This window comes from Saccostrea echinata, unplaced genomic scaffold (assembly GCF_033153115.1).
Source record: "Saccostrea echinata isolate AGI-Se365-2 ecotype Australia unplaced genomic scaffold, CSIRO_AGI_Sech_v1 ptg000064l, whole genome shotgun sequence".
Classification (NCBI taxonomy): Eukaryota; Metazoa; Mollusca; class Bivalvia; order Ostreida; family Ostreidae; genus Saccostrea; species Saccostrea echinata.
In genome coordinates, this window is record NW_026889813.1 from 3,983,033 (window position 1) to 4,009,781 (window position 26,749).

The window sequence follows — 26,749 nt, forward strand, 5'->3', positions numbered from 1 at the left end:
CCACTTCAAAAGTGAAGAAATATTTAGAAATAACTAAAGATTCAAAATAATGTTGAAAGTCAGTTTGTGTAGTAAGTTTAGTGTCTACGGGGGAAACAATCAACATATGAAATTGTTTCCCCCTTATACACTAAACTTACCAGAATATTAGACTAGCAATCCCGACAACGTCCGTTCCTTCTCTTTGGCTAGTCTAATAATAACAAACATGCGTAACAGATTGTCCTCCTTTTGATGAAGTAGATCCTAAACAAGAACCGTACCCCATTTGTAATTTTTGATGTAATAATTGTGTCTTTTGTGTTTATTTGATAAATACATTTAGTACCAAAAAGCATTTACGTTGGAATCGATGCTTATATACATTAATAAACGTGAAAAAACAGCTTTTGGGTTAAACGGAATTTAACGGGGCTCAAGAAAATTAACACGCTTGTATTTACATCTTTACCGAGTACCCGGGTACTCGATCGGAAAAACGTCCGAGTAACCGATTATCAAAAATTGACCGATTTGACATCCCTAATATATATATATATATATATATATATATATATATATATATATATATATATATATATATATATATATATATATATATATATATATATATATAATTCATTTACTAGATAAAATAATACTTTTGACATGCTATCCTACAGTACATGAATGATCAGTAGATTAGACCATTAGATGTCCTAATTTGATAATTTTACTTATCAGGGTGAAGAAAACTATATAACATATCGCCTTTCAACTCTTTGAGGTAGCATATAGTATTACATTTCCGGGTGTAGCGTTGAATAACATTCAAGAGCTTTTTACAATTGAATAGCCGTTTGAGCTTCACTGTGCTAAACACCGTATATAGACTGCTGTGTAGATGTAAAATCATTACTTTTAGAGAATTCGAAATCATATTTTTTTTTCATAATCAACGGCATCACAATATGTATTTCAAGATTTTATACAACCCTTCCTCTCTACAAATTAAGGATTAGTCCTTTTGACATCATTAACAACTCTTTTTTCAACAAAAATAGCTTAGAAATTTTCTTATTAACTGACAAATCATCTACAAAATTACTTTAATTTCTTTTTGTGATTCTACATGTATAGATAAGTACGCTTAGTTAACACGATGTTGGAGTTTCTCATTAACAATTTCTTTGATGTATTTGGAGACCAGTTCTTCAAACAATCCGTTGGAATCCCTATGATCACTTACTGACCTACTTTATAAGCAGACCTGTTTTTGTATTCTAATGACAAATAGTGACACATAAAAAATGACTGTGGATGGATGAATGAGATATCCTAAAACTTAAAAAATATTAGCCAAGGATCAAACAGTAGAGACTAGCTTATTAATTAACCAGGCGGAACTACATACTACTAGTCCTCTCAGTTAAATCAATTAAAGAAAGCATAAATGTGTTCAAAAGCACACTTTTATTCTGATGCATCATATTATTAAACATTTGCGAATATAATAGCAAATATACATAAGTGCTTTAAAGGCTGCATGAACATTTAATCTGAAAAGATAAAGAGTACACAAAAGATTAACAAATAATTTTTTTGGATAGTCAATTCTTTTTTCTAGACTTTTTTCAAAATAAATTCTGTTGAATTTTAACATTAATAAATCTTTAATGTACATACACATAAAATATTTTATTCAAGTCTTCTTTGTTAGCGGTATCATGTATTTGTGATCATGTCAGAACTGGTTTTGATCTTTCTTAGCGTTGTAGTTTTGTTTTTGGTAAAATAATCAGAAAAAATGCAGAACATAACTCTTTATATGGTAACTTCGAATTAATTAAACAATATTTCTTATTTATACAGTTTTTCTTTATTTTACTGAGTACATGTGACGCACAAATGCCACACACAATTACAATTTATGCTTCCAAATAATTTCATTTGATATATTGTTAATATTAATTGGTTATATGGGAAACATAAGCATCCTTTGCAAGTTGAATATCGGGAAAAATTGATAAATATACAAAGTCCTTCGAAAATTATTAAAAACCATTTACTCCCATTGTATTTTTAATTTTGAGTCCTTCATTTCTTCATTGAAGACCTGATCAAACTTCTTATTCTGTTCCTCAGTAAACATCGATTTCCAATCACCAACCTCTCCTGTAGTATGAACACGATATTTCAGAATGTGTACTACATGTATTAAAGGTTGTATCTTTTACTTCACATGCATTTCATATTTATCAACTGGATTTATAGCTTTTTTTTATTTCACTTTAAATTTAGAGTATTTTAGTTTCAACCTTTTCGGTAGATAAAGCTCCTTATTGTATCCTTTTCTCTTTCTTTTACTTTCTCAAAGGTACATTCATCATAAACAGCCTGAAGAAATGTAGGATCGGACGAGGTTCCAAGAAAATTGGATATTCGTCGCATCGTCTCCATACCATTCTACAGTAAACATTAAAACAAACATAGGTCCAGTATCTTTTGAAGAATAAACAGCATGAAGTTCAACAGCACGCCTAGGGAAATAAATACAAAATGTCACTTGTAGAACATACTTTCTTAAGATCTTCATAATAAACAATCAAAATCTTTTGGGGATTTCGTCGTGCTGCCTCTTCCCACTCTTTCTCTCGTTCAAACCAACTTCCATAATAAATATCTGTTTAAAATAAAACATGAAATGAATACTACTATCTCAACAAAGAATTATATGACATTTATAATTTCTCAGGTAATCTATTCATGCGTTCGTAGTATCATTGTTTTCAAAGCATATTGAAACTACAAGGTTATGGACAAAGCGCAAGTAATTGCACCACTGTGATGGTAATGGTCAAATGATAACGACTTGATCTTGTCAGAAAACAACAATGACTTCAACTTACCCCCGCGTAAGAAATCGTCAAAGAAATTTGGCCAATCTGGAAGCCAGTAGTCTTTAATTATTGGGTCGGTTGTAAAATGATAAAAAGCAGACTCTGCAATGTCCTTCGGGTTACGAATGGGGTGGATAATTTTCCCATTATTTTCCTTTGGAATATATTTAACTGGGACACATGAAGTCATTATTCGAGGCGAAGGAAGATTCTCCAATTCCTGTAGATCTGGCATATACTCTAGGAAGGTGTCTATCATTTTGTGAGGGGTGTCCAGACATGAATTCTGAATGCGGGGCACGATTTCATGCAGCCAATGGTGTCCTTTTTGAAAATAGATGAAGTACTATCATGATGTCCAATTTCATTTCCCCCACACACACCCAAAATCATCATTAAGCATATAATAAAAAAGAAGTTTTTGAATGTAATGATATTCTTTGTTAAATCATCTTTTCTTTTCCATTAACTAGAAGACAGTGCTATTATATTAAATGGAGCATATAGATTCAGTGAATTTTCGGGCCTCTCAAAAATGCATAATTTTGCCAATATAATTAATTACAATTATATGTTATTGTACTTTCAACATTAAATATTTTTTTATCGTTTTCATTTTGTCGTGCTGCAACCAATCAAAAATGAAATCGTCAGAAGGAAAATAATTGTACATGTATGAGTATCTCCTACTTTTACTTAATTGCTAATATAGTACCCGCAACGTTATTCTTCACATGATAAACGATAGGATAGGATACAAAAATATTAAAGTCCAGGTTTTTTTTTTTTTACATCTTAAACAGCTGCTTCTTCAATAAAAATGGAACTCGTAGATTTACTTACCTTGTCATTGCTCATTTGCAAAATCATTTTATTAAAAAGTATTCTGATTGTACACAAAAGTATTCTGATGTAGATATTAAAAATGTTCTTGAGTTTCTGATTGACGATATCTATGTAGTTTTTGGATGTCAGGTCTTCCAACAATCTATAAGGTTTCTCACGGGTACTAATTGCGCCCCGTTATTAGCAGACCTATTTTTGTAAAAGATCCCTCACTGCTCAATGGACCTGATTGCCGAGTACAGGTCAAAATTTGCAGCTGTCCACCGGCAGGTGGAGGGGCTGCTCCCGATTTGTATTGCTTCAATGGACTTTTGAGCTTGATTACGTTTGTCATCTCCATATTACATACACATACCATGCGATAGGATATATTCACGATACAATAGAGTTCACATAGGGTACGACAGGATTAACAGTTTTCACTATAAACTCAAAACCGATAAACACAAAATCTGATAAACGCAAATTATTATAAACACGATACCTGAGAATCGCAAAACTTGATAGGATACATGATTGGTAAATTAAAGTAGAGATAAGTGTTATACAAAATATTATATTTATCTTGAATAACTTTCTTTTTTTATTTCGTTAATAAATTTTATTTATGTACGTACATGTATGTATTCATTATTCATTACTTATAAATGCAATGTATTTCTTTTTCCCTTTGATAATATTTAAACATACTGATAGAAGACTTGTTGCTAATTTTACTAATTTTCATGTGTTCCATTACTACATTAGATTTACATGTGTATATTAAGCAGAAGTAATGATACAAAGCATGAAAATTCGTTATTATTTTCCGTTTTCTAAACATAGCTTTATTACCAATAGAAATGCATACATATTCCACCTCATTAACAGGGTATGAAAATCATGCAATATTTATACATTTGTTTTCTCCAAAATAAAGGACATCGTTTAGTTTGCATAATCATTGTTCTTCTTGGCATTCGCTGGACTGGACTTTTGTGTATGTTTAATAGCTGCAGCAATGGCGTAAGCGACTCAAATACATGTACCTGCTTGTTACTTAATAAAAACAAATCACGTCTCCTTCTGTTATTTTTCCAGTTTAGATAGGCCTGAAAATTAATAAAGCTGAAATGATACAGTTTTTTATAATTCGTGAAAAAAGAACACAAGTCATGTTTGTATAAGTGAAATGAGTTAAACCACATACGAGGGTTGTCCCAGAAAAACGCGAACATTTAAAATATTTCATAAACTACCTAACCAAAATTATTCATATTTAAAGCAATGTTGGGAAATGATATTAACGTCATTTTGGCTAAATAATTTAAGGTTGTTATGTCATATGCATTTAGAAAGAACATTGAAAGGGTGTTAAATGTCGGTGGTCGGCGCACGGTAATTTCTTGACTTTCAAAAATTGCGTTGACAGCGATGTTTTCTTTATTATGTCAGATTATACGGAAATATAATGTGACCAAAATTACATCCATAGATGATCTAGAGCTCTCGTGTGTAAAAAAAATCAATACTCTGACATTATGAATAAGAGAATTTTGACTTTATATGCACAAACACTATTAGCTGGATATTGTCAAAAACGGCGACGTCAGGCGATATAATTCGGCAAATTTTTAGTAATTTTTGGACCAAAACTAAAGCAGGAACACTTTTTAGAAATGCTTATGGACAGACATTATGCTTTCTCATCCGAAAACTAATAATTTAAAGCGTAGATACGACTTTTAAAGAGACTATGCACGACAAATTAAGGCCAGATAAATTCATGAAATTACTACATGTAACTTTTTAAAAAATATATTGTTGCGCCTCCCACCTCGGGAGAGAGTGGGGCAACTATGTGGGCTTTCCCCTCTCGTACGTCAACTTTATTAAGAATAAATAATTAAGTCAGAATAAATGTTCAACAAATAAAATTTATTTACACTATGTACAATTTGATATGACTATTGTAATAATAAAAATCACAATATCTGACACCAAAAAGTAATGTCACTCCCACAACCCGAATATGAATAATCTAAATCTCCCAAAATAATTATAAAAATTAGCTACTTGTACTAAAATATACTTTCCTTAATTTAATATATTTTATTTATACCTAACCTATAAGTCCTATATAGTTTTATTAATAAATTGTAACTCCTATAAATTCTCCCATAAGTTTTCCCGTCGATGGGTCTCCCAACTCTACTTATGGGCCTCCCACAGGGATATCTCAGCGTCTCCATTTAATATAAGTTGACTAATATAATTACCCATCTGGTCTGCATTAGGTCTGCCATCCCTCTAAAATGCATATGATGGGAGAACTTCAGAAGTTAACGACTTGGAGGCCTCAGTTATCCTCCCAACTTCTCCCCCCTTCTCTCTCTAGCAGTCGAATTTTTGGCTCTTTATATACTCTTACTGTACCCACTGGTTACCTCAATTAACCAATCGCTGAACCGAATCGACCCTACGCCACTTCCGGAATAAACAAATCAGGGAAAGTGCACGCAGTGAAGTTTTCTAATGGAGAATCATTAATAACCATACAAAATGGGATTTTATCTTCCAAAATGTGATAAGTACAAGTAGCTATTACTTTATTAAGTTGATATAAACAATGACAATGAAGTGTTCAAAGATGAAACGTGATAAATGACATTAAACATGCTATCGAGATCGAGACCGGGTCGAAATACAGTGAACCCGACTCCAAAACAATAATATACGATTGACAGCATATAATCAATATCTTTTACAACTATTTACCGATTATTTAATCACAATCATAGCAAGTATTATATTGTTACTATACATATTAATCTGATGAAAACAACGATTGAATAATACAATATGTATACGCTACGAGTGATCAACTGGTATAAATACACAACGTTAAGAAATGAATTTCGTAACAATATATATTTTGTAAAAAATTTAATGATCTCTACCGAGGAGCGGACCTTTACAGACTGTTATAAGGAAATTGAGTTTAAACATTAAAACTTAATTTACTCTATTTTCATATAACAGCCCTCCTTTTATGTCTACTTCATTTTTTTTATTTGTGAGATTTTTTTCCGGTTGGGGGGAGGGAGTGGTGAGAGTTCTTTTTAAAAGGGTATAGTTAGAACTTTAAAATGTAAATAAAACCAAGTTCCCTTATTCATTAAACATGCTATCGAGATCGAGACCGGGTCGAAATACAATGAACCCGACTATGTTACGAAATTCATTTCTTCACGTTGTGTATTTGTATCAGTTGATCACTCGCAGCGTATACATAAAGTATTATTCAATCGTTGTTTTCATCAGATTAATATGTATAGTAACAATATAATACTTGCTATGATTGTGACTAAATAATCGGTAAATAATTGTAAAAGATATTGATTATATGCTGTCAATCGTATATTATTGTTTTGGAGTCGGGTTCACTGTATTTCGACCCGGTCTCGATCTCGATAGCATGTTTAATGTCATTTATCACGTTTCATCTTTGAACACTTCATTGTCATTGTTTATATCAACTTAATAAAGTAATAGCTACTTGTACTTATCACATTTTGGAAGATAAAATCCCATTTTGTATGGTTATTAATGATTCTCCATTAGAAAACTTCACTGTGTTCACTTTCCCTGATTTGTTTATTCCGGAAGTGGCGTAGGGTCGATTCGGTTCAGCGATTGGTTAATTGAGGTAACCAGTGGGTACAGTAAGAGTATACAAAGAGCCAAAAATTCGTCTGCTAGAGAGAAGGGAGGGGGGAGAAGTTGGGAGGATAACTGAGGCCTCCAAGTCGTTAACTTTTGAAGTTCTCCCATCATATGCATTTTAGAGGGATGGCAGACCTAATGCAGACCAGATGGGTAATTATATTAGTCAACTTATATTGAATGGAGACACTGAGATATCCCTGTGGGAGGCCCATAAGTAGAGTTGGGAGACCCATCGACGGGAAAACTTATGGGAGTTAAAATTTATTAATAAAACTATATAGGACTTATAGGTTAGGCATAAATAAAGTATATTAAATTAAGGAAAGTATATTTTAGTACAAGTAGCTAATATTTATAATTATTTTGGGAGATTTAGATTATTCAAACGGGTTGTGGGAGTGACATTACTTTTTGGTGTCAGATATTGTGATTTTTATTATTACAATAGTCATATCAAATTGTACATAGTGTAAATAAATTTTATTTGTTGAACATTTATTCTGACTTAACTATTTATTCTTAATAAAGTTGACGTACGGGAGTGGATAGCCCACATAGTTGCTCCACTCTCTCCCGAGGTGGGAGGCGCAACACTGGTGTCAGAAGTGAGATCAATCCCTTGTTAGGGAAGAATTTTCCGCATTTCCGGTTAGCTTTATTTAATTCAAAATATTACAAACATTTCAAAATTAATATTGTACAATAAAATATTAAACACAGAAAATGTGAGATTTAGAAGAATCTGGGGAAGTCACTTTCAGACCCATAGGTCAGCAAGTTTTTAGTCCCACTGGATCCGTCATGGAAAATGGGAAAGTCCCTGCTCCTGCAGAAGGTATCTCAGCAGCCATCTCTCCCATACCTGAAAATGCAAATGTTTCATTAGTTAGAATTTTACAAGAGCAATTTTCTTGTGAATTTGCAAAGATGAATCGAAGGATAGGAGAGCAATTTGTAAGCATTAGGGAAGAAATTGATGGGAAGTTAGGAAATATGCAGAAAGAAATTTTGAAGTTTAAACATGAATCCCATTATTGGAACGGGATCAAACAAGGGTAAAAAGATGCCCACATAAATGATAGACCCCCATATCAAATGCCATCGCATTTAGGTAAGGACAATTTTAGGGAAAATAGATACCCAAGCTCATTTGACCAATACAGATTGGGAGGAGCTAATGGGATGAATAGAGGGATTATTGATGATCAATATAACTTTATGGGTGACCTCCCTGAAATTAGTAGGAAAGACTCAAGATCAAGGTCAGGGATGGGAGATTACCATCAGTTACCTAATGTACCCAGTATGAACAGATTTAGCACTCCCAATCACAATGGGAATAGGAATGTGTTAACGCCCACTAGGGATCCCCCCAGAGAAAAGGCCAAACCCAGGATATTTGATGGGAATGAGGACTTTGACGATTATCTCTCCCAGTTTGAGATAGTCGCCGACCTTAATAATTGGGATTATAGAACCAAATCTTTACAGTTAGCGGGTCATTTAGCTAAAGATGCATGTGGTTTGTTGGGAGAGTTGGACCCAGATCAGAGAAGGGATTATAATACCCTGATAACAGCATTAAAAAGACGCTTTGGGGCAACAGAAAGATCTGAAATGTTTAGAGAAAATTAAAAACCCGGGTGAGGGGTCAAAATGAGAGCATCTCTGAACTGGCCCAGGCAATAAAGAAATTAACCAGGCAAGCCTATCCCAGCGCTGAGCCAAGTCTCACTAATGTATTAGCATTAGACCAATTTATAGACGCGTTACGAGATCCCGACATTAGGCTGCGCCTGAGGGAGGCCCGACCTAGGGATATAAATGAAGCAGAAACTCTTGCAATTAGGTTAGAAACTTATAGGCTGGCAGATACACAGAAAGGTACAAAGTTTAACAGTGTTAACGCCATAGATTCTAGTGGGAGTAGTAACACCCATGATTCATTGACAAAGTTGTTAGGGAGATTGAATGAGAACATAGAAAGGTTAGGAAAAAACAACCAGTAGACAGAATCCCAGCCCACCTATTAGAAGGGGAAATTGGGAAAATGGGAATCAGGGAAATAACCAGAGAGATTTTGGTTGGAGAGCCCAAAAATCTAATTTTAATGGCCCAAACCACAGGAGGGAAAATAGGAGTAGCTATTCTTGGAAAACCCAAAATGGGAGTGCCCCAAACCAAAGTCCTAAACAGGGAAATTCAAACACCTGTAAACAACAAGGAAACCGTCCCGTGTCGACTTCGCGGGTAGGAAATCGGCAAACATTAGGGGGAGACCCACTCCATTAGAAGCAAGTAAAATGAAACCCCAGAAAAATGATACAAAGTGTCAAGAAAATTTTAGTGATATTAAATATGATTCAAAAATTTATGATATGTTTTTGACCTCAAATGAGGGAAATGAGAGTGAAAAGGTTGAGAGGGAAAAGGGAGAAAACTCTGTCCCAAAAGAAACATTTACTCAGGCTACAAAAGTAGTTGTTCATAATGCAAACCAAATTGAATCAGGTATTTTTGTTCCCACACATATCAATGGGAAAGAATGTAGATTATTATTAGATTCTGGGGCAGATGTTACCATTATTAACACCCACTTTTTAGAGAAATATTTGGATGGGGAAGCACCTTTCTTAGAACCCTATGATGTGAAACTAGTCTCTGCTACAGGAGACCCAATACCAAATAGTGGGAAGTGTGAAGTCCATTTTAAAATGGGGAAAAATGAAATCACCCACAAAGTGATAGTAGCTGATATTAGGTACAATGGTATCTTAGGTTTAGACTTCATGACTGAACATTCATGTGATATATTAGTTCAAAAGATGTGTTTACGTGTTAAGGGTCAGGAAATCCCTTGCTTTAGATATAGTAGTGATGAGGTAGATCACACATTTAGAGTTGCATTAATGGAGGACGTGAAAGTACCTCCCAACTCAGAATTTATTGCCCAAGGTAGAATATTAGATTCTATTCCTAAATGGGATGAGGCATTAGTAGAGCCAAATATAGAATTTATGGGTAAACATGAAGTGTTAGTGGCTAGAGCACTTGTTAACCCCACATCTGGGATAATCCCATTGAAAGTCATGAATGTGTCAGACAGGGAAATCGAACTCCATAAACATAGTCTTATGGGGGCAATGGAAAAATCTCTATGTTTAGAGGTGATAATTTCGCTATATCAGAAATCAGCTTGGTAGATACCCCCACTAAATTACCAGAACATCTGAAAGATTTGTATGAAGAGTCATGTATTGGGATAACCGAAATTGAAAAAGTACAATTAGAGGACTTACGTGTAAAGTATCAGGGTTGTTTCTCTAAAGATTCAGAAGATATGGGACTTACAAATATGGCAGAGCATAGGATAGATACTCGGGGATAGTAGACCCATTAAACAAGCCCCAAGAAGAATCCCTCTTGCTAAAATGCAAGATGTTAATAGGCAAATTAAAGAAATGTTAGCTAAGGGAGTGATTAAAGATTCAGATAGTCCCTGGAGCTCCCCTATAGTGCTAGTTAAAAAGAAAGATAACTCAATAAGGTTTTGTATAGACTTTAGAAAACTCAATGAAGTTACTATAAAGGATAGTCACCCTATTCCTAGGATAGAGTCAATCTTGGATGCCCTTTCAGGATCAAAATACTATTCGACTATAGATTTGAAAAGTGGATATTGGCAGGTTAAGGTAGCAGATGAAGATAAACCCAAAACAGCATTCTCAATTCCGGGGGTTGTCATTGGAATTTTACTGTCATGCCATTCGGTTTGTGCAATGCGGGGGTAACTTTCCAAAGACTGATGGAAAAAGTACTCTCTCATTTGTCATGGGAAATTTGCATGGTATATGTTGACGACATTATTGTCTTAGCCCCTAATTTTTCCCAACACCTTAGGAACTTAGAAAAAGTGTTCAGTAGATTAAAGAATGCAAACCTTAAAATCAACCCTAAAAAGTGCAAACTTTTACAGAGGGAAGTAGCATACTTGGGACATATTATAAATGAAAAGGGAATAAAGACTGTTCCTGACAAAATCAATGCGGTCCAAGATTGGCCCATACCTAAGAATGTTAGGGATGTCCGTAGTTTTCTGGGCATTTGCTCCTATTATCGGAAATTTGTCCAAGGTTTTTCTATTATTGCTAAGCCCTTGCACAAGTTAACAGAAAAATCCCAAAAGTTTGTATGGGACTCAGATTGTCAAGAAGCCTTTGACAAGTTGAAAAGAGCTTTAACCAGTAGCCCAATACTTTCTTATCCTAAGAAAGAGGGACAATATGTCATAGATACGGATGCCTCAAATACGGGTATGGGGCCTGTCCTATCACAAATCCAAGATGGAGAAGAAAAGGTCATATGCTATTATAGTAAACTATTTAACACGGCTGAACGCCGATATTGTGTGACTAGACGGGAATTGTTAGCCATTGTTCAGTCCATCAAATAATTTCACCATTATCTTTATGGACAAGTATTTAAAATCAGAACAGACCATGGTTCACTGCGATGGCTTCTGAAATTTAAGAATCCCGAAGGTCAGATAGCCCGTTGGCTAGAGACATTAGCTTCTCACCAATTCGAAATAGAGCACAGGCCAGGTCGCTTGCATGGGAACGCAGACGCTTTATCCCGTAGACCTTGTGCTGATGTAGAGTGCACATACTGTGCTAAAGCAGAGGTAAAATACCTACCTGAAGAATATACACAAAAATGTTCAGTCGTTGAAATTGGTCGAAACAAAAGGTACCTGAAAATAAAGAAAGTATAGGTAACACAGAAAATTTTGATGTAGTAAAATATCAAAATGAAGACCCAGATTTAAAGAATTTTATTAAGTGGGTACAAGATGGAACTCAAAAGAAGATAACTCCCATTTAAGTGAAACTTGCAAATTTTACTGGGTAAGGTTTGAATACTTAGAGTACAGACACAATTTTCTGTACTACGTTCAAGATGGGTTAGATAAGAAATATTGTATTGTCATCCCAAAAGCTTTAGTGGGAGAAGTTATGACCCTGTTACATAACAGTACTACAGGAGGTCACTTAGGTATTAAAAAGACCCTATCTAAAGTAAGGGAAAGATATTTTTGGTACAAAATGAGAACTGATACAAAACATTGGTGTGTAACATGCGACATTTGTGAATCTAGAAAATCCCCTAATAGGAAAATAAGAGCCCCACTTCAAAAATATGTGGTTGGTGCTCCTTTGGAAAGGGTAGCAGTTGACATTTTGGGACCATTGCCCAAATCCAATAAGGGAAATCTTTACATCTTAGTTATGGGCGATTATTTTGCGAAATGGGTGGATGCGGTACCCATACGTAACCAGAAAGCCATTACAGTAGCTCAAAAGTTGATTGATAGAATAGTTAGTATTTTTGGAACCCCCATGCAAATCCATAGCGATCAGGAAAAATCATTTGAATCAGATGCATTTAGGGAAATGTGTCGGATATTAGGCATTGAGAAACCCGAACCTCACCATATAGACCTCAATCAGATGGTTTGGTAGAGCGGGCAAACAGAATAATAGAAAATATGTAAGCATCATTTGTCTCCCAAAATCAAAAAGATTGGGATGAACATTTATCCTTACTCATGTTAGCTATAGGTCCGCCCAGCACGAGTCACCTGGTGTAAGTCCATGTGAGATGATGTATGGTAGTCATGTTTCTCTCCCAGCTGATTTAGTATTGGGAAGGCTATAACCTGAAAGTACATTAGAAATGTCAGAATATGCTTACAAATTGTCTCAAACTATGGATAAAATACATGAGTTTGCTAGGAATAAAATGGGTTTAGCTACAGAAAAAATGTTAAGAGAATACAACTCAAAAATAAATTTTCAAAGTTATGAAGAGGGAGATCTTGTATGGTACTCTGCCCATAATATTAATAAAATGGGATCATCAAAGCTCCAATGTCATTGGTTAGGACCTTACTTAATCCTGAGAAGAATAAACGATGTTATATACAAAATTAGAAAAACGACAAAAAGCAAAGCCAAGGTTGTTCACTATAATTTGTTGAAGCCTTACAAAGGAATTAATAAACCAAACTAGTAATATGGGATCTTCCTAGAAATATATGTAGCTTAGGGAATATTAAATAGCTCATCATTTTGTCATAAATTTTAGTAGGTCATTTTCTGCAGTATTATTTATGCCCATTATTGATATTTTGGGATATTATCACAGAAAAAGGGACTAAGTATCCCTTTATCACTTTGAAGGTCCAAAGATTCAGATGTGGCCTTTGTGAAGAGGACACTACTGGACGAAAAATGTGCTGAGAATATCAAATTTTACTGATAATGTTTGATAATTACTGATACGGTGCTGTTCTTGCTGATAAATACTGATATTTACTGTTATTATTACTGTCGTTGCTGATAATTTTAGTTGTTTCTGATAAATACTGATAATCACTGTCGTCTTTACTGTGGAGTCTGATAAATACTGATAAATACTGTTGATGTGCTGTCGATGCTGAGATTTACTGATAATTACTGTGGTCTTTGTTCTTAAGCTGGGAAGGGGTAAAGAAGAACTGAGAGCTGTAAAAACCTTCTTTCTTTTAATTATAAATTATCATTACATTTTCATTTTTCTTTAAATGTTCTGCTAGTGACAAAAATTACGCTGATCTCATTTACTACAATACGGTTGTGAAAAATATTGACAATAAATAAACGAAACCTTCCGCGTATATTAAGCAAATGTTTTCTACCAATCTATGAAAATAGTATAATTTATCTGTAAGCAAGATAAATGGAATTTTATTAATGTACTGTAAATAAAAAGAAAATAAGGCTATCTTTTAAAAAGATTCATCGCCGCCCTCTCCCGACTCCAAGTTATTTGGGTAGGGAGGTTCGTGATGGTTTTTTTTTTTCAATAATAAGAAATAGTTCTTAACGGGTGAAAAAAAATCGGGATAAAAAATATTTCCTGCAGGTAAGAAAAGTTTGATTCGCACGGTTTCACTCCGACAATTGGTCAAGAGAGGACGACATTTTCTTTTTAAATATGACCTTTCATATAGCTATTTTTGTATTTTCTTTCTCAAAGACATTTATTTTTTTTTTCATTTTTAAATGTTCGGTTTTCTGGTCTCTGTCAAGATATTTGAAAATTTGCTCGAAAACTAGAAATTTTATGCATTTTTAAATTTAATAAAGAGATGAAAACAGAGGTGAATATGTTCAATCTGGAGACACAGATTATTTATTTATTTATTCATTCATTTATTTATTTATTTATTCATTCATTCATTTATTTATTTGAACGTAATATAAGCATTTTAGATTCTTCCAGAATATCTCTTCTACATCTACATGTACACGATACATACATGTGCAACCGGCAGATTGGGGGCTGATTAAAAAATAGTGCATGGTCAGAATCCCCCGTGTCAGAGCGAAGGTACACATGTGTTTATGTTATTTTGATGTTGGTCTCTTAAAATTTCATGACACGAAACATTTTTATTCAATAAGTTTTAAAATCTCATTAATTTTATTTTATGGAATATGAAATAAGAAATGAGACCTAATATAATATGCTTACTTAGTAAAGTACATGTACGTATATGATCAAATTGATTCATTTTAATCTTGTGTGGTCAAAAATTGCATGGAATAAATTGATCTTCATTGATCAAAAATCGAAGATCAGTCTCTGATTTGGCTGTATTGTGAACAGGTCTTCCGCCCCGCGGTAGAACGGGGTACAACTTGTATATTCCATGTAAATTGTAGTGGTCAGCGTAACAATGGGCACTAATTACCTATTGTTCCTCGTCTGCGGCCACCGGTGTACATAATAAACAAACTACCTACACTGTACATGTACTTTCTTTCTTTACGGTAGCACGGAAAAAAATATCCTGTTATATTCAATTTGTTGACGAATAAAATTGAAAATTGAAAAAACAAAACAAAACAAACTATTTAGCAAAATAGGACATTGCAGTACTAAGATAAAAAAAAAGAAATGAAGTTACATACATATACATTGTACAGACTTAATATTCAATAATTATTTTAATTCACATAAATCTATCTTTGCTCAGTATTTAATTTTATTTGTTAGTTTTATGCACATTTCTTGACATGCTTGAGATAAATTTAAAAGAAAATCCCGGGGAGGGGGTTACATGTATTTTCAATTCTGAATCTCGGTTAACGATGGTTTGGGGCCCGTGAAACGGAGACGAGAAATTGATACGGAACATTTGACTTCATCTTATAATTAAAACATGCAAAATGTACATATAAATTAAAAAAAAATGGTTTATTGAAAGCAATTATTGAAATTATATTAGCATTAACTGTTCACAGTTCAGAAACAGGGAATTAAACTCCACATCGCTCAGGATCCGTGAAAAAAAAATCTTATATGAATTTTGAATGACAGTAACATGACGTTGTTTATCGCATTCATGAATAAATATTATAGTTCTGAATTTGGTATCGTTCATTGATTCTCTGAAATAATCTTATTTATGTTTATAGAAAATATGTAATAAGTAATAATAACATGTATGACTTATTAAACATAAAACTAAGGAATCAACCTTGCGCGTATCAGTTTTAAGTTAACAGTATTTCATCTCCCACCCCCCTTTTTGTGCTACAATAAAGCATAATCAAGTTGGTAAGCGCCCAGCCTGTACTGTTCGTTTATACAAAGGTCTCCGACAAGCAGAAAAAGGAATTGAAAAAACATTATAATCTCTGTACAAAACTATTTCTAATTTTACAAAATTCATGTCGCACGATACACAAAATGTACTAATAATTGACCCGATTCTCAAAACGAAAGTAGAACTTGTACACGTGGTTGACATGTGTGTTCCAGAACAGCAATTTAGCTAGACGGCATTCATGGACGAAAGTAACTTCAAGTTTTGTTTTATTTTATTTTGTTTTGTTTTTTTAAACTGACTGACCGCGTACAACATGTACATAAGCAGTTATTTAATTGATCTCCCTGATACTGGCGTATGTCCATAGCCATTACGCAGATTTATGTACTATTAACAAAGAATTAAAGAAAGACGTGTATTTCATTGATTGAAAATCACACTGAATAAGATTTATAGTGTACTGATGGCTTAACAGTTAAAATAAAAAAAAAAAAAAAAAAAAAAAAAAAAAAAACAAACCCGAAAGATAGAAAGCGTCGATACCACACAATAAAATCAAATTCGCATCGAGGACATAATCAGAGAACTAGAGCGCACTGGCTATACATGTATGTATATAAAACAGATTATTCTACAAATTAAAGATGTTTTATTTTTATTATTGAAACCTGTCACATTCTTCAATAAAAGGACATAGTGTACACAACATAAAATCAGAATAGATTTTTTTTGTGAGATATATTTAATACTGGCTATAAAGTGTCTTCTTAAAATGAGAGTTGTATGTAAATAGAGGGGGGGGGGGGGGGGTCTCAACTTATTTAGCTCATACAGGTTCAGTTCTCCACACGAAAAAATAAATTGACAATAACAACCATTGACTATATTAAAGATGCTCTCTAAAAGCTTTTGATGACAATACAAATACACGTGGAAAAGATATGAGATGGGATTTTTTTTTAACCTTTAAAAATAAAAAGTTGTTTTAAAAAGTACTTGGGAAGAAAAACCACTGCAATAACAAACAATTATTATTTTCTGCATATATTGAAAACTTTGTGAAAGGAGAATTATAAAGGTCAAGAAAAACACAAACATTTATGATCTAATTTTAACATTATGATGTAAAAATGATTATAATAAAATTGATACATGAAATATGAAAACAAATAAAAAGTGTCCTTTTTTTCTAGAATATTTTTTTTTGTTAGAATACTTTAATGAATTTGTTGATATAATACTTTCTTTAAAACAAATAATCATTTCTTAGGTTATTTTAGTCTCTTCCCAGATTAAAAACAATGACCACAGTAATTTTCAGTAAATCTCAGCATCGACAGCACATCAACAGTATTTATCAGTATTTATCAGACTCCACAGTAAAGACGACAGTAATTATCAGTATTTATCAGAAACAACTAAAATTATCAGCAACGACAGTAATAATAACAGTAAATATCAGTATTTATCAGCAAGAACAGCACCGTATCAGTAATTATCAAACATTATCAGTAAAATTTGGGATTCTCAGCACTTTTTTCGTCCAGTAGTGGGAGAGAGAGTTCACCCAACAAAGTCATTGTGAACGTCATATGACGGCAGTCCATTCCGGCTTTGTGTTTAAGTGCGCCACTTGTGGAATGATCCTGGGCCGTAAAGACCAGAAGCATGGTTGCGAGGGGAGGACCCTACAGAGAGTGAAAAAAATCCACCTTAACACTTGCAAGGAACTCGAGGCGTTACAGCGCGGGAGGGGAAGGCACGTGGTGCCCTTCATGAAGGAGCTCCCCTTGGTTTTCAGCGAAAGCCATACCATCCAGGCCAGGCCAAGAGGAGGTCCCAATTCACAGAGCCGCATCGGGTAAAGAAGGGTAGGAAGCAGACGAAGAGGTCCACTCCAGTGCCACCACCCGTGCCTTCCGAGAACACTGCGTCAGCACAGAACCCCATCCCGCCAGTTGATGCAGTTGTCCTACCTGTAACTTCACCACTCAAGAGCCGATCAACTCCTGGGACACCCACAAGGAAGTCCTTTAAGCGAATCTTTGGAGACACGCTGAGTGATTCCTCAGAGGAAGAGGCCCTTCTGTCTCCGGATGTCTCCATTGACGAACCACCGGCAACTTCAACACCTATTCGGACGGTTACCACCATCACCGATAGGGAGTTTGACAAGAAGGACGCCTCCATCCAAGCATCTCTCCCCAGTAGCGTGCAACCCTCATCCACAATACCGCAGGAACGAATTGGACTAGATGTAGGAGGGAAATTATTTGTAACGACAAGTGCCACAGTAAGGAACCACCCAGATTCGTTGTTTGCGCGGATGATGGAGGACCCTAATATTATGCCATCATACACCATTCGTGACCGAGGGGACCTAAATGTGTATTTTGTAGACCGAGACTCTACGTATTTCGATATAATACTTAGAGACGGGGCCAAGAACATCAACTGTCATCTGCCCAGTGATGCCAGAACATTACGTAAGATACACATTGAAGCCGTTTTCTATAGGTTAGAGACTTTAGCTGAGATAATTGGAAGTCAAATGTTTGTAATGATCTTGGGACATAAGGAATTTTTAGAGGAATAAGTGTGATTTGTGTATGATATTCAATGCTATAATGAAGTCAAGGTATTAATTTTCTGTTTGAATATATGTTCATGTTAACCATTCATAAGTGAAGTGTTTATTATGCATTGATGGTAGGAGAATTATATGTATTTTAAAGCCCACTAGATTTCTTTTGATTTTGCATTTGTTGTTTTTAATATATGGATACTTGATGGAAGAGATATTGTTAATTCTTTTGTACATTACCAAACATGTATTATAATTATGTTGTATAAAGATGAAATTAAGTTAAGAGTGATACAATTGGTTACCATTTTTTTTTCATTAATGTCATTTGTTGTCATTTCATGCATACATGTCATTGCACATATACATTGTATTTTTGTCATTAATTCATACTTACTTATATATAGCTGCAAGTAATGATATCAGTAGACCCATGTCCAGTTGCATTCAGGACGAATGTTTTCTTCAGGAGGGGGCTATGTTACGAAATTCATTTCTTCACGTTGTGTATTTATATCAGTTGATCACTCGCAGCGTATACATATTTTACTATTCAGTCGTTGTTTTCATTTGATTAATATGTATAGTAACAATATAACACATGCTATGATTGTGATTAAATAATCGGTAAATAGTTGTGAAAGATATTGATTATATGCTGTCAATCGTATATTATTGTTTTGGAGTCGGGTTCACTGTATTTCGACCCGGTCTCGGTCTCGATAGCATGTTTAATGTCATTTATCACGTTTCATCTTTGAACACTTCATTGTCATTGTTTATATCAACTTAATAAAGTAATAGCTACTTGTACTTATCACATTTTGGAAGATAAAATCCCATTTTGTATGGTTATTAATGATTCTTCATTAGAAAACTTCACTGCGTGCACTTTCCCTGATTTGCTTATTCCGGAAGTGGCGTAGGGTCGGTTCGGTTCAGCGATTGGTTAATTGAGGTAACCAGGGTACAGTAAAGGCATATAAAGAGCCAAAAATTCGTCTGCTAAGGAGAGAAGGGGGAGAAGTTGGGAGGATAACTGAGGCCTCCAAGTCGTAAACTTTTGAAGTTCTCCCATCATATGCATTTTAGAGGGATGGCAGACCTAATGCAGACCAGATGGGTAATTATATTAGTCAAGTTATATTAAATGGAGACGCTGAAATATCCCTGTGGGAGGCCCATAAGTAGAGTTGGGAGACTCATCGACGGGAAAACTTATGGGAGAATTTATGGGAGTTACAATTTATTAATAAAACTATATAGGACTTATAGGTTAGGCATAAATAAAGTATATTAAATTAAGGAAAGTATATTTTAGTACAAGTAGCTAATATTTATAATTATTTTGGGAGATTTAGATTATTCAAACGGGTTGTGGGAGTGACATTACTTTTTGGTGTCAGATATTGTGATTTTTATTATTACAATAGTCATATCAAATTGTACATAGTGTAAATAAATTTTATTTGTTGAACTTTTATCCTGACTTAATTATTTATTCTAAATAAAGTTGACGTACGGGAGTGGGATGGGTCTCCCAACTCTACTTATGGGCCTCCCACAGGGATATCTCAGCGTCTCTATTTAATATAAGTTGACTAATATAATTACCCATCTGGTCTGCATTAGGTCTGCCATCCCTCTAAAATGCATATGATGGGAGAACTTCAAAAGTTTACGACTTGGAGGCCTCAGTTATCCTCCCAACTTCTCCCCCCTTCTCTCTAGCAGACGAATTTTTGGCTCTTTATATACTCCTACTGTACCCACTGGTTACCACAATTAACCAATCGCTGACCCGAAACGACCCTACGCCACTTCCGGAATAAGCAAATCAGGGAAAGTGCACGCAGTGAAGTTTTCTAATGGAGAATCATTAATAACCCACAAAAATGGGATTTTATCTTCCAAAATGTGATAAGTACAAGTAGCTATTACTTTATTAAGTTGATATAAACAATGACAATGAAGTGTTCAAAGATGAAACGTGATAAATGACATTAAACATGCTATCGAGATCGAGACCGGGTCGAAATACAGTGAACCCGACTCCAAAACAATAATATACGATTGACAGCATATAATCAATATCTTTTACAACTATTTACCGACTATTTAATCACAATCATAGCAAGTATTATATTGTTACTATACATATTAATCTGATCAAAACAACGATTGAATAATACTATATGTATACTCTGCGAGTGATCAACTGGTATAAATACACAACGTGAAGAAATGAATTTCGTAATATATATAGTGTAAAAAATTTAATGATCTCTACCGAGGAGCGGACCTTTACAGACTGTTATAAGGAAATTGAGTTTAAACATTAAAACTTAATTTACTCAATATTTTCTTTTTTCCGGCTGGGGGGAGGGAGTGGTGAGAGTTCCTTTTAAAAGGGTATAATTAGAACTTTAAAATGTAAATAAAACCAAGTTTCCTTATTCATTATTTCATCAAATTCGTCGTAAATTTATTGTTACATTTTTTCTTCCTGGGATAAAAGCAGTCTTTGGCATAACAAAAAAAAATTTTATTTATTCTTATTCCATCAATTATTTTCTGTAAACAATATATATATATATATATATATATATATATATATATATATATATATATATATATATATATATATATATATATATATATATATATATATAAATCATCAAAACAACTATCGAACTATAACATCTCCAAACTTTAACTAATTTTTCAGTAAATAATCTCTCTTTCATTTGATTGATTGATTGATTGATTGTATGTTGTTTTACGTCCCATTCGAGAATTTTTCACTCATATCGAGAAGTAACCATTTGCCGGTGAAGGGCTTCAAATTTAGACCTTTACTCTTCACTCAGGGCCATTGAACAGTAGGGTTCTCTATCGTGCCAATTTACATTTATCGTGCTTTCCGTCTATACTTTTTTTTACAATGTGGATTACTGTTTTTCTTTTTCTAATTCCACAATTTATGTAGATAGGAATACCTCGATCTTTTTCGTGAAAAGGGTGGTAAAATAAAATGCCTTCCAAATGCACACGATAAGCGGAAAATCTGATAAACCCAAAACCTGATAAACGCAATATACGATACGATAAACGGAAAACTTGATAAGATACACGCACGATACTACAGGAAATGCACACGATAGAATTGTCAAGAAAAACGTTGCGGGTACTATAATACTAAGTTCATAAAGCTAATCAAAATGACTTTCGACACTTTCCCTCTATATGAAATATGGGGATAAAGAACAGTATTCAAGCTCTAAAGTCCATTCAAAAATTCAATATTCATTTTTCAATCTAAAGTGTCATGCTGAAGGTCAGACTTTGCAAACATAGCTCTTAAACTATGGACTGAATATTGACATCTTCCGCTATTTTTACTACCCTCCCCCTTCCCCAAGTTTGATGTGTGTACAAGAGAAATTCATTAACAAATATTTTATCATAGAATGCAATATCCTATTGTCAATTTATCAAATGATTCTTTTACGCATGGATTAGAAAGATAGAGATCCATGGCATTATTTATTAAATTGCAAATCAAAAGTTAAGACATATTTTTTTCATTGCAAGGTTCATATTCGACCACATAAAGAAACTATATGTATTTCTTTGATCTTTTTCCAGTTGTTCGATACCCGAACTACAGAAGTGTATCCACTTATACAAGTAGATTAATAATAAGAAAATGTGTTTTATTTTTAAACTAAAACGCATTTCAAATTTACAAAAAAATATTTATATACTCATATATTAAAACAATATTTTCCCGAAACTCCCGAAATTCAGAATGTATTTTGTATCAATAGTTATACATTTTTTGTATCAGTAAAATCTCGTCTGTTATTTAAAAATGTTCATTAATAAAAACGTACCTGATTTTGGATAGCCAATAACAAAAACGTCATCTTTCCTCGTAGGTAAATTTACAATATCTGCAATTCGTTTTCGGGCGTCATTTAGGGTTTGAAATGACGAAAATGCTGGAAAAAGCAGTCCGTCTACGGTTAACTTTTGTTTTGTCGTCATCATAAAATCATAAACTGTTTCATCAAAGTAACTTGCAAAACTGAAGTTAGATTGACCCACTCTTCTCTCACCCTTTCAGTCCAGACGTGCTTAATTGCTAAAACAACAAGTTTTAGGCAGTTCCAAGGTTTTGTTACCAACAACACTTAACCGTTCTGCACAATAATTTAGGTCAAATATTATGTAATTCTGTAGGCATACTTTTTCCCGACTGTAAATAATTTATGCAATGTCACAAATTTTCCGCGGAAATTTGTCACATTGCACTTAATGTGCATTTAAAACACACAATGGCAGATCCAAGAAATTCGCGTAATTTTATACCGGCGAATTGAAGAGAAATGAATTGGCCCCATGTAAAAAGTACGTTTTACAGTGCCTTTCGTAAGGAATCACTTTTTAAACAAAATAAATAATGAAAAAACATTCAACTATAAAATTTTTAAGCTGCTTCGATCAATAACCCATTGTCTTTGATACTTTTCCCCTAATAAATGCAGCACTTATTTTCAAATGCATAAATGTCTGGATTGATTCCAAATTAAATGTTGAAAATTAACAGTCACTGCTCCTTTTAAGAAAGAGAGAACACCCTTTAAAATTTGTTAACAATTATAGCACTCGTACTATTGATTGTTTCATCAAATGTTGCATACTTGGCAGTGAAAAAAACTATCTAACCTTGAAAAGAAATTAATTTTTTTGTAGCATCGTGGGTATGTTAAGGCTGCACACAGATATCCTACTTGCCTGTACAATACGACGTCATAGTAAGCTGTGTGACGTGAACTTTAGAGATAATGATTATTTAATATCTCTATTTTAAGTTTAATTTCAGGTCCAAGAAATAAATGGAAACATTTAAAAACATAATATTAACTAAAGTTTATCGTTTATGGGTGGTTTAAATAGCTAAGTATTTATAACAGGGGTTAAATACCAAACCCAATTCATCATAATTATTGATCAAATATTGCCGAGTGAAAATTAAGCATGACGAGAATTCAATGTAACCAAATATATGAACTGGGAGTTTTAAAGCATATACCGTGAATGTCATGTGTGATTCATAGGGAATTAAAGATTAAGAATTTATTCTTATCGTGTTTCCTTATAATGAACACAGGCAGTTTTGAAATCCCGATCAGATTTTCCACTGTCGTTCTAACAACAAAGATGCAAAAGTTCAACACTCGCCGCATACTTTGAAACATAATTTTTTCTGTATCGAGAGTTTGTATTCTATAGTACTTTGAAAGTGCTGCTAGAATCGTGTGGTCAACATGGATTGATGACAATTCCTTGATCGTATGTACAATATGTAGAAATTTTGGTAAGGTTTCATGCGAAACTTTGGGAATATTTTTTCTGTGTCGGTAGGGAAAGATTCTAGCAGCACTGTTTATGGCCCAATGATGTTTTTACAGTATTATTTTCGCATAAAGAAATGAATTATCCCCGGGGTAGTGTTGAACTTTTCACTTTTTCATTAAGGCAATTTTTTTATTTATAGACGTCATGTGATGACGTCGTAGCGGAGTGCCTCTTTAAGCCTAAAACTCAATGAAGTCTATGCAATGGATAATAATAGTAAATATTTTATCTATGGATTTTCCGATTTATCAATGTTACATTTTACGAAAAAGTCTAAATTTGCCGAAAAATGATCTGGGTACTGCCTTAACCTACCTGAGATGAATCAATTACAGCTGTGTTTTAATAAATTTTCTTATTTCTTTAAACATGAAAGGTGATTGTAACTGGATTTTTGTCTTTTTCTTGTGCATATTGAAATATTTGCAGTAGCGTAACGAATTGTAACTTTTGCTTTTGGTTATTCTAGTTAAGAATAAACTCACTAAAGTTCAAGGATGTAGCATGAGTTAGGTGATTAAATATTCACCTCAGGATCAGTGTAGAAAACTTCTAGCATGTTTAGAATATCATCCCCCTTTAACTCCCCTTTCCGGAAAATTGTTCAGTATTTGTGCTCTATTAGTGATCGGATAACAAACACATTTTCCAGATAGTCAATTCTCTTTTGTAAAGTTTTTCAATATGTATACTGCTGAATTGTAACATTAATGAATCTTTATTGTAAATAAAAATGAAATATTGTATTAAAAAAAGTACTTTGTTAGCACATAAATAAGTGATTATGTCAGAATTGGTTCTTATTTTTTTTTAAAGATGTAAATGTGGTTTTTTAAATAATCAGAAATAATACCGATTATTTACGTCTGTTTATATGGTTGATAACCTAAATTTTAGCAAAAAATGTTTCCTTTTTACACATTTTTCTCCATTATACTCAGTACATGTGTCGCAAAAATGCCACACACAACTACAATTTATGCTTCCAAATTATTCCATTTGATAGATTGTTAATATTGGTTATAAGGGAATACATCATCATCTTTTACATGTTAAATGTCGGGAAAAATTTGATAAATATACAAAGTCTTTCGAAAATTGTTAAAAACCATTTACTCCCATTGTATTTTTAATTTTGAATCCTTCATTTCTTCATTGAAGACCTGATCAAACTTCTTATTCTGTTCCTCAGTAAACATCGATTTCCAATCACCAACCTCTTCTAAAGTATGGATGCGAAAATTCAGAACATTTATTATACAAATTTGTATACTTTTTTTAAATGGATTCTTTTCTTGAAAGATATTTCATCTTAGATTTAGAAAACTCCAAGTTTTATCCTTTTCTGTAGATAAAGTTCCATATTGAATCCTTTTTCTTTCTTTTACTTTCGCAAAGGTACATTCATCATAAACAGCCTGAAGAAATGTAGGATCAGACGAGGTTCCGAGAAAATTGGATATCTGTCGCATCGCCTCCATCCCATTCTCAATTAAACATTAAAACAACCTATGTCCAGTATCTTTTAATTAAAGAAAAAGTGGCATTAATTACAATAGAATGCCTGGGGATGTTAACGCAAAAAGTCACTTTGTTGAACATACTTTCTTAAGATCTTCATAATAGACAATCAGCATCTTTTCGGGATTTTTTCGTGCTGCTTCTTCCCACACTTTCTCTCGTTCAAACCAACTTCCATAGTAACAGTCTGTTTAAAATTAAACTTGAGATGAGTATTTCTAACGAAGAATGTATATGGCACGCAGCTCTGTTAAGGCGTACTACGAAGGAGCAACGGAAAATGGACGTGCATAAATACATACCATTTTTAAACTGAATTTATTTTTATAAATCTACTATATGAATTTAATATTAATCGAAATAAAATTGTATACGCCGCCCTGTATTGAATTTTTCTTTGGTCACGTTATTTGACAGCCAGGTGATAAATGTATATAATGTGTACTATATGTAGGTCATGAACAAATTTCAATATCGCAAGGGCATACAATAGTTAAAATTAAAAATTTAAATAATAATTTGTTTACGAAAAATGCTGCTGCTTTAAATAGAATTTGCATTTTATTAGTTTGAATTTCAAAGCTCTAGTCGAATATATGTGACCTTTACCAAGTATTTTATGCATTTATTAAGTAATGCTCTCGATTTCAGGAAAGTAGCAGCACTTTTCAAGTTAAGGAATATGAACGTTATGAATATTTAAAAAAAAATGGTCAAGATCTATTAAGTGTATGCCCTTGCAAAAAGGCGATGAATGAAGCGCCTCGGCGTGAAACATGCAAAAATGTATCAAAGACAGGGTAGAATTAATTCAACACATTCTCTTGATAGTTTTTAAATAATGGCAGTAAACAAAGGTTTCAGATTTGTATTAATGGTCTAACTAACATTTGCAAATAATATTCTCTTTAATAATAAAATGTATTTTTTGCTGTGAAAAATTACTTGATTTGACTCTCACTGCACAAAAAATGCGTCAAATTTTACCATGATAACGTCACATGGACAAGTGCATTGCGATCAGTGACTTGTTTATATCTTGCTGTGTGGGATTTAAATAGCAATAAAAATGAATGCAGTGGTAAGTTTTGATGTTGTTCATTATTCTTATGCAGTTAAAATCGCAAA

The 26,749-nt window shown here is 33.5% G+C and overlaps 1 protein-coding gene across 1 annotated transcript; it reads right to left on the reverse strand.

Moving 5' to 3' along the window:
• Nucleotides 1–1,589: 1,589 nt before the first annotated feature.
• On the reverse strand, nt 1,590–22,735 carry LOC133175975 (sulfotransferase 1B1-like). Its single transcript, XM_061311136.1, has 5 exons — nt 22,573–22,735; nt 2,889–3,203; nt 2,559–2,662; nt 2,298–2,445; nt 1,590–2,154 (listed from the first exon to the last, which is right to left on the reverse strand). The coding sequence occupies exons 1-5, from the start codon at nt 22,727–22,729 to the stop codon at nt 2,045–2,047; spliced, it is 834 nt and encodes a 277-aa protein (XP_061167120.1). The 5' UTR covers nt 22,730–22,735; the 3' UTR covers nt 1,590–2,044.
• Nucleotides 22,736–26,749: the final 4,014 nt, after the last annotated feature.

Bases quoted from the DNA above. Each gene is read 5' to 3' on its own strand.
- LOC133175975 (XM_061311136.1), bottom strand. From the start codon at position 22,729: ATGATGACGACAAAACAAAAGTTAACCGTAGACGGACTGCTTTTTCCA. The intron at 3,204-22,572 runs GTACGTTTTTAT...ATTTTCAAAAAG, and splicing joins TATTGGCTATCCAAAATCAG to GACACCATTGGCTGCATGAA. The intron at 2,663-2,888 runs GTAAGTTGAAGT...TATTTTAAACAG, and splicing joins TGACGATTTCTTACGCGGGG to ATATTTATTATGGAAGTTGG.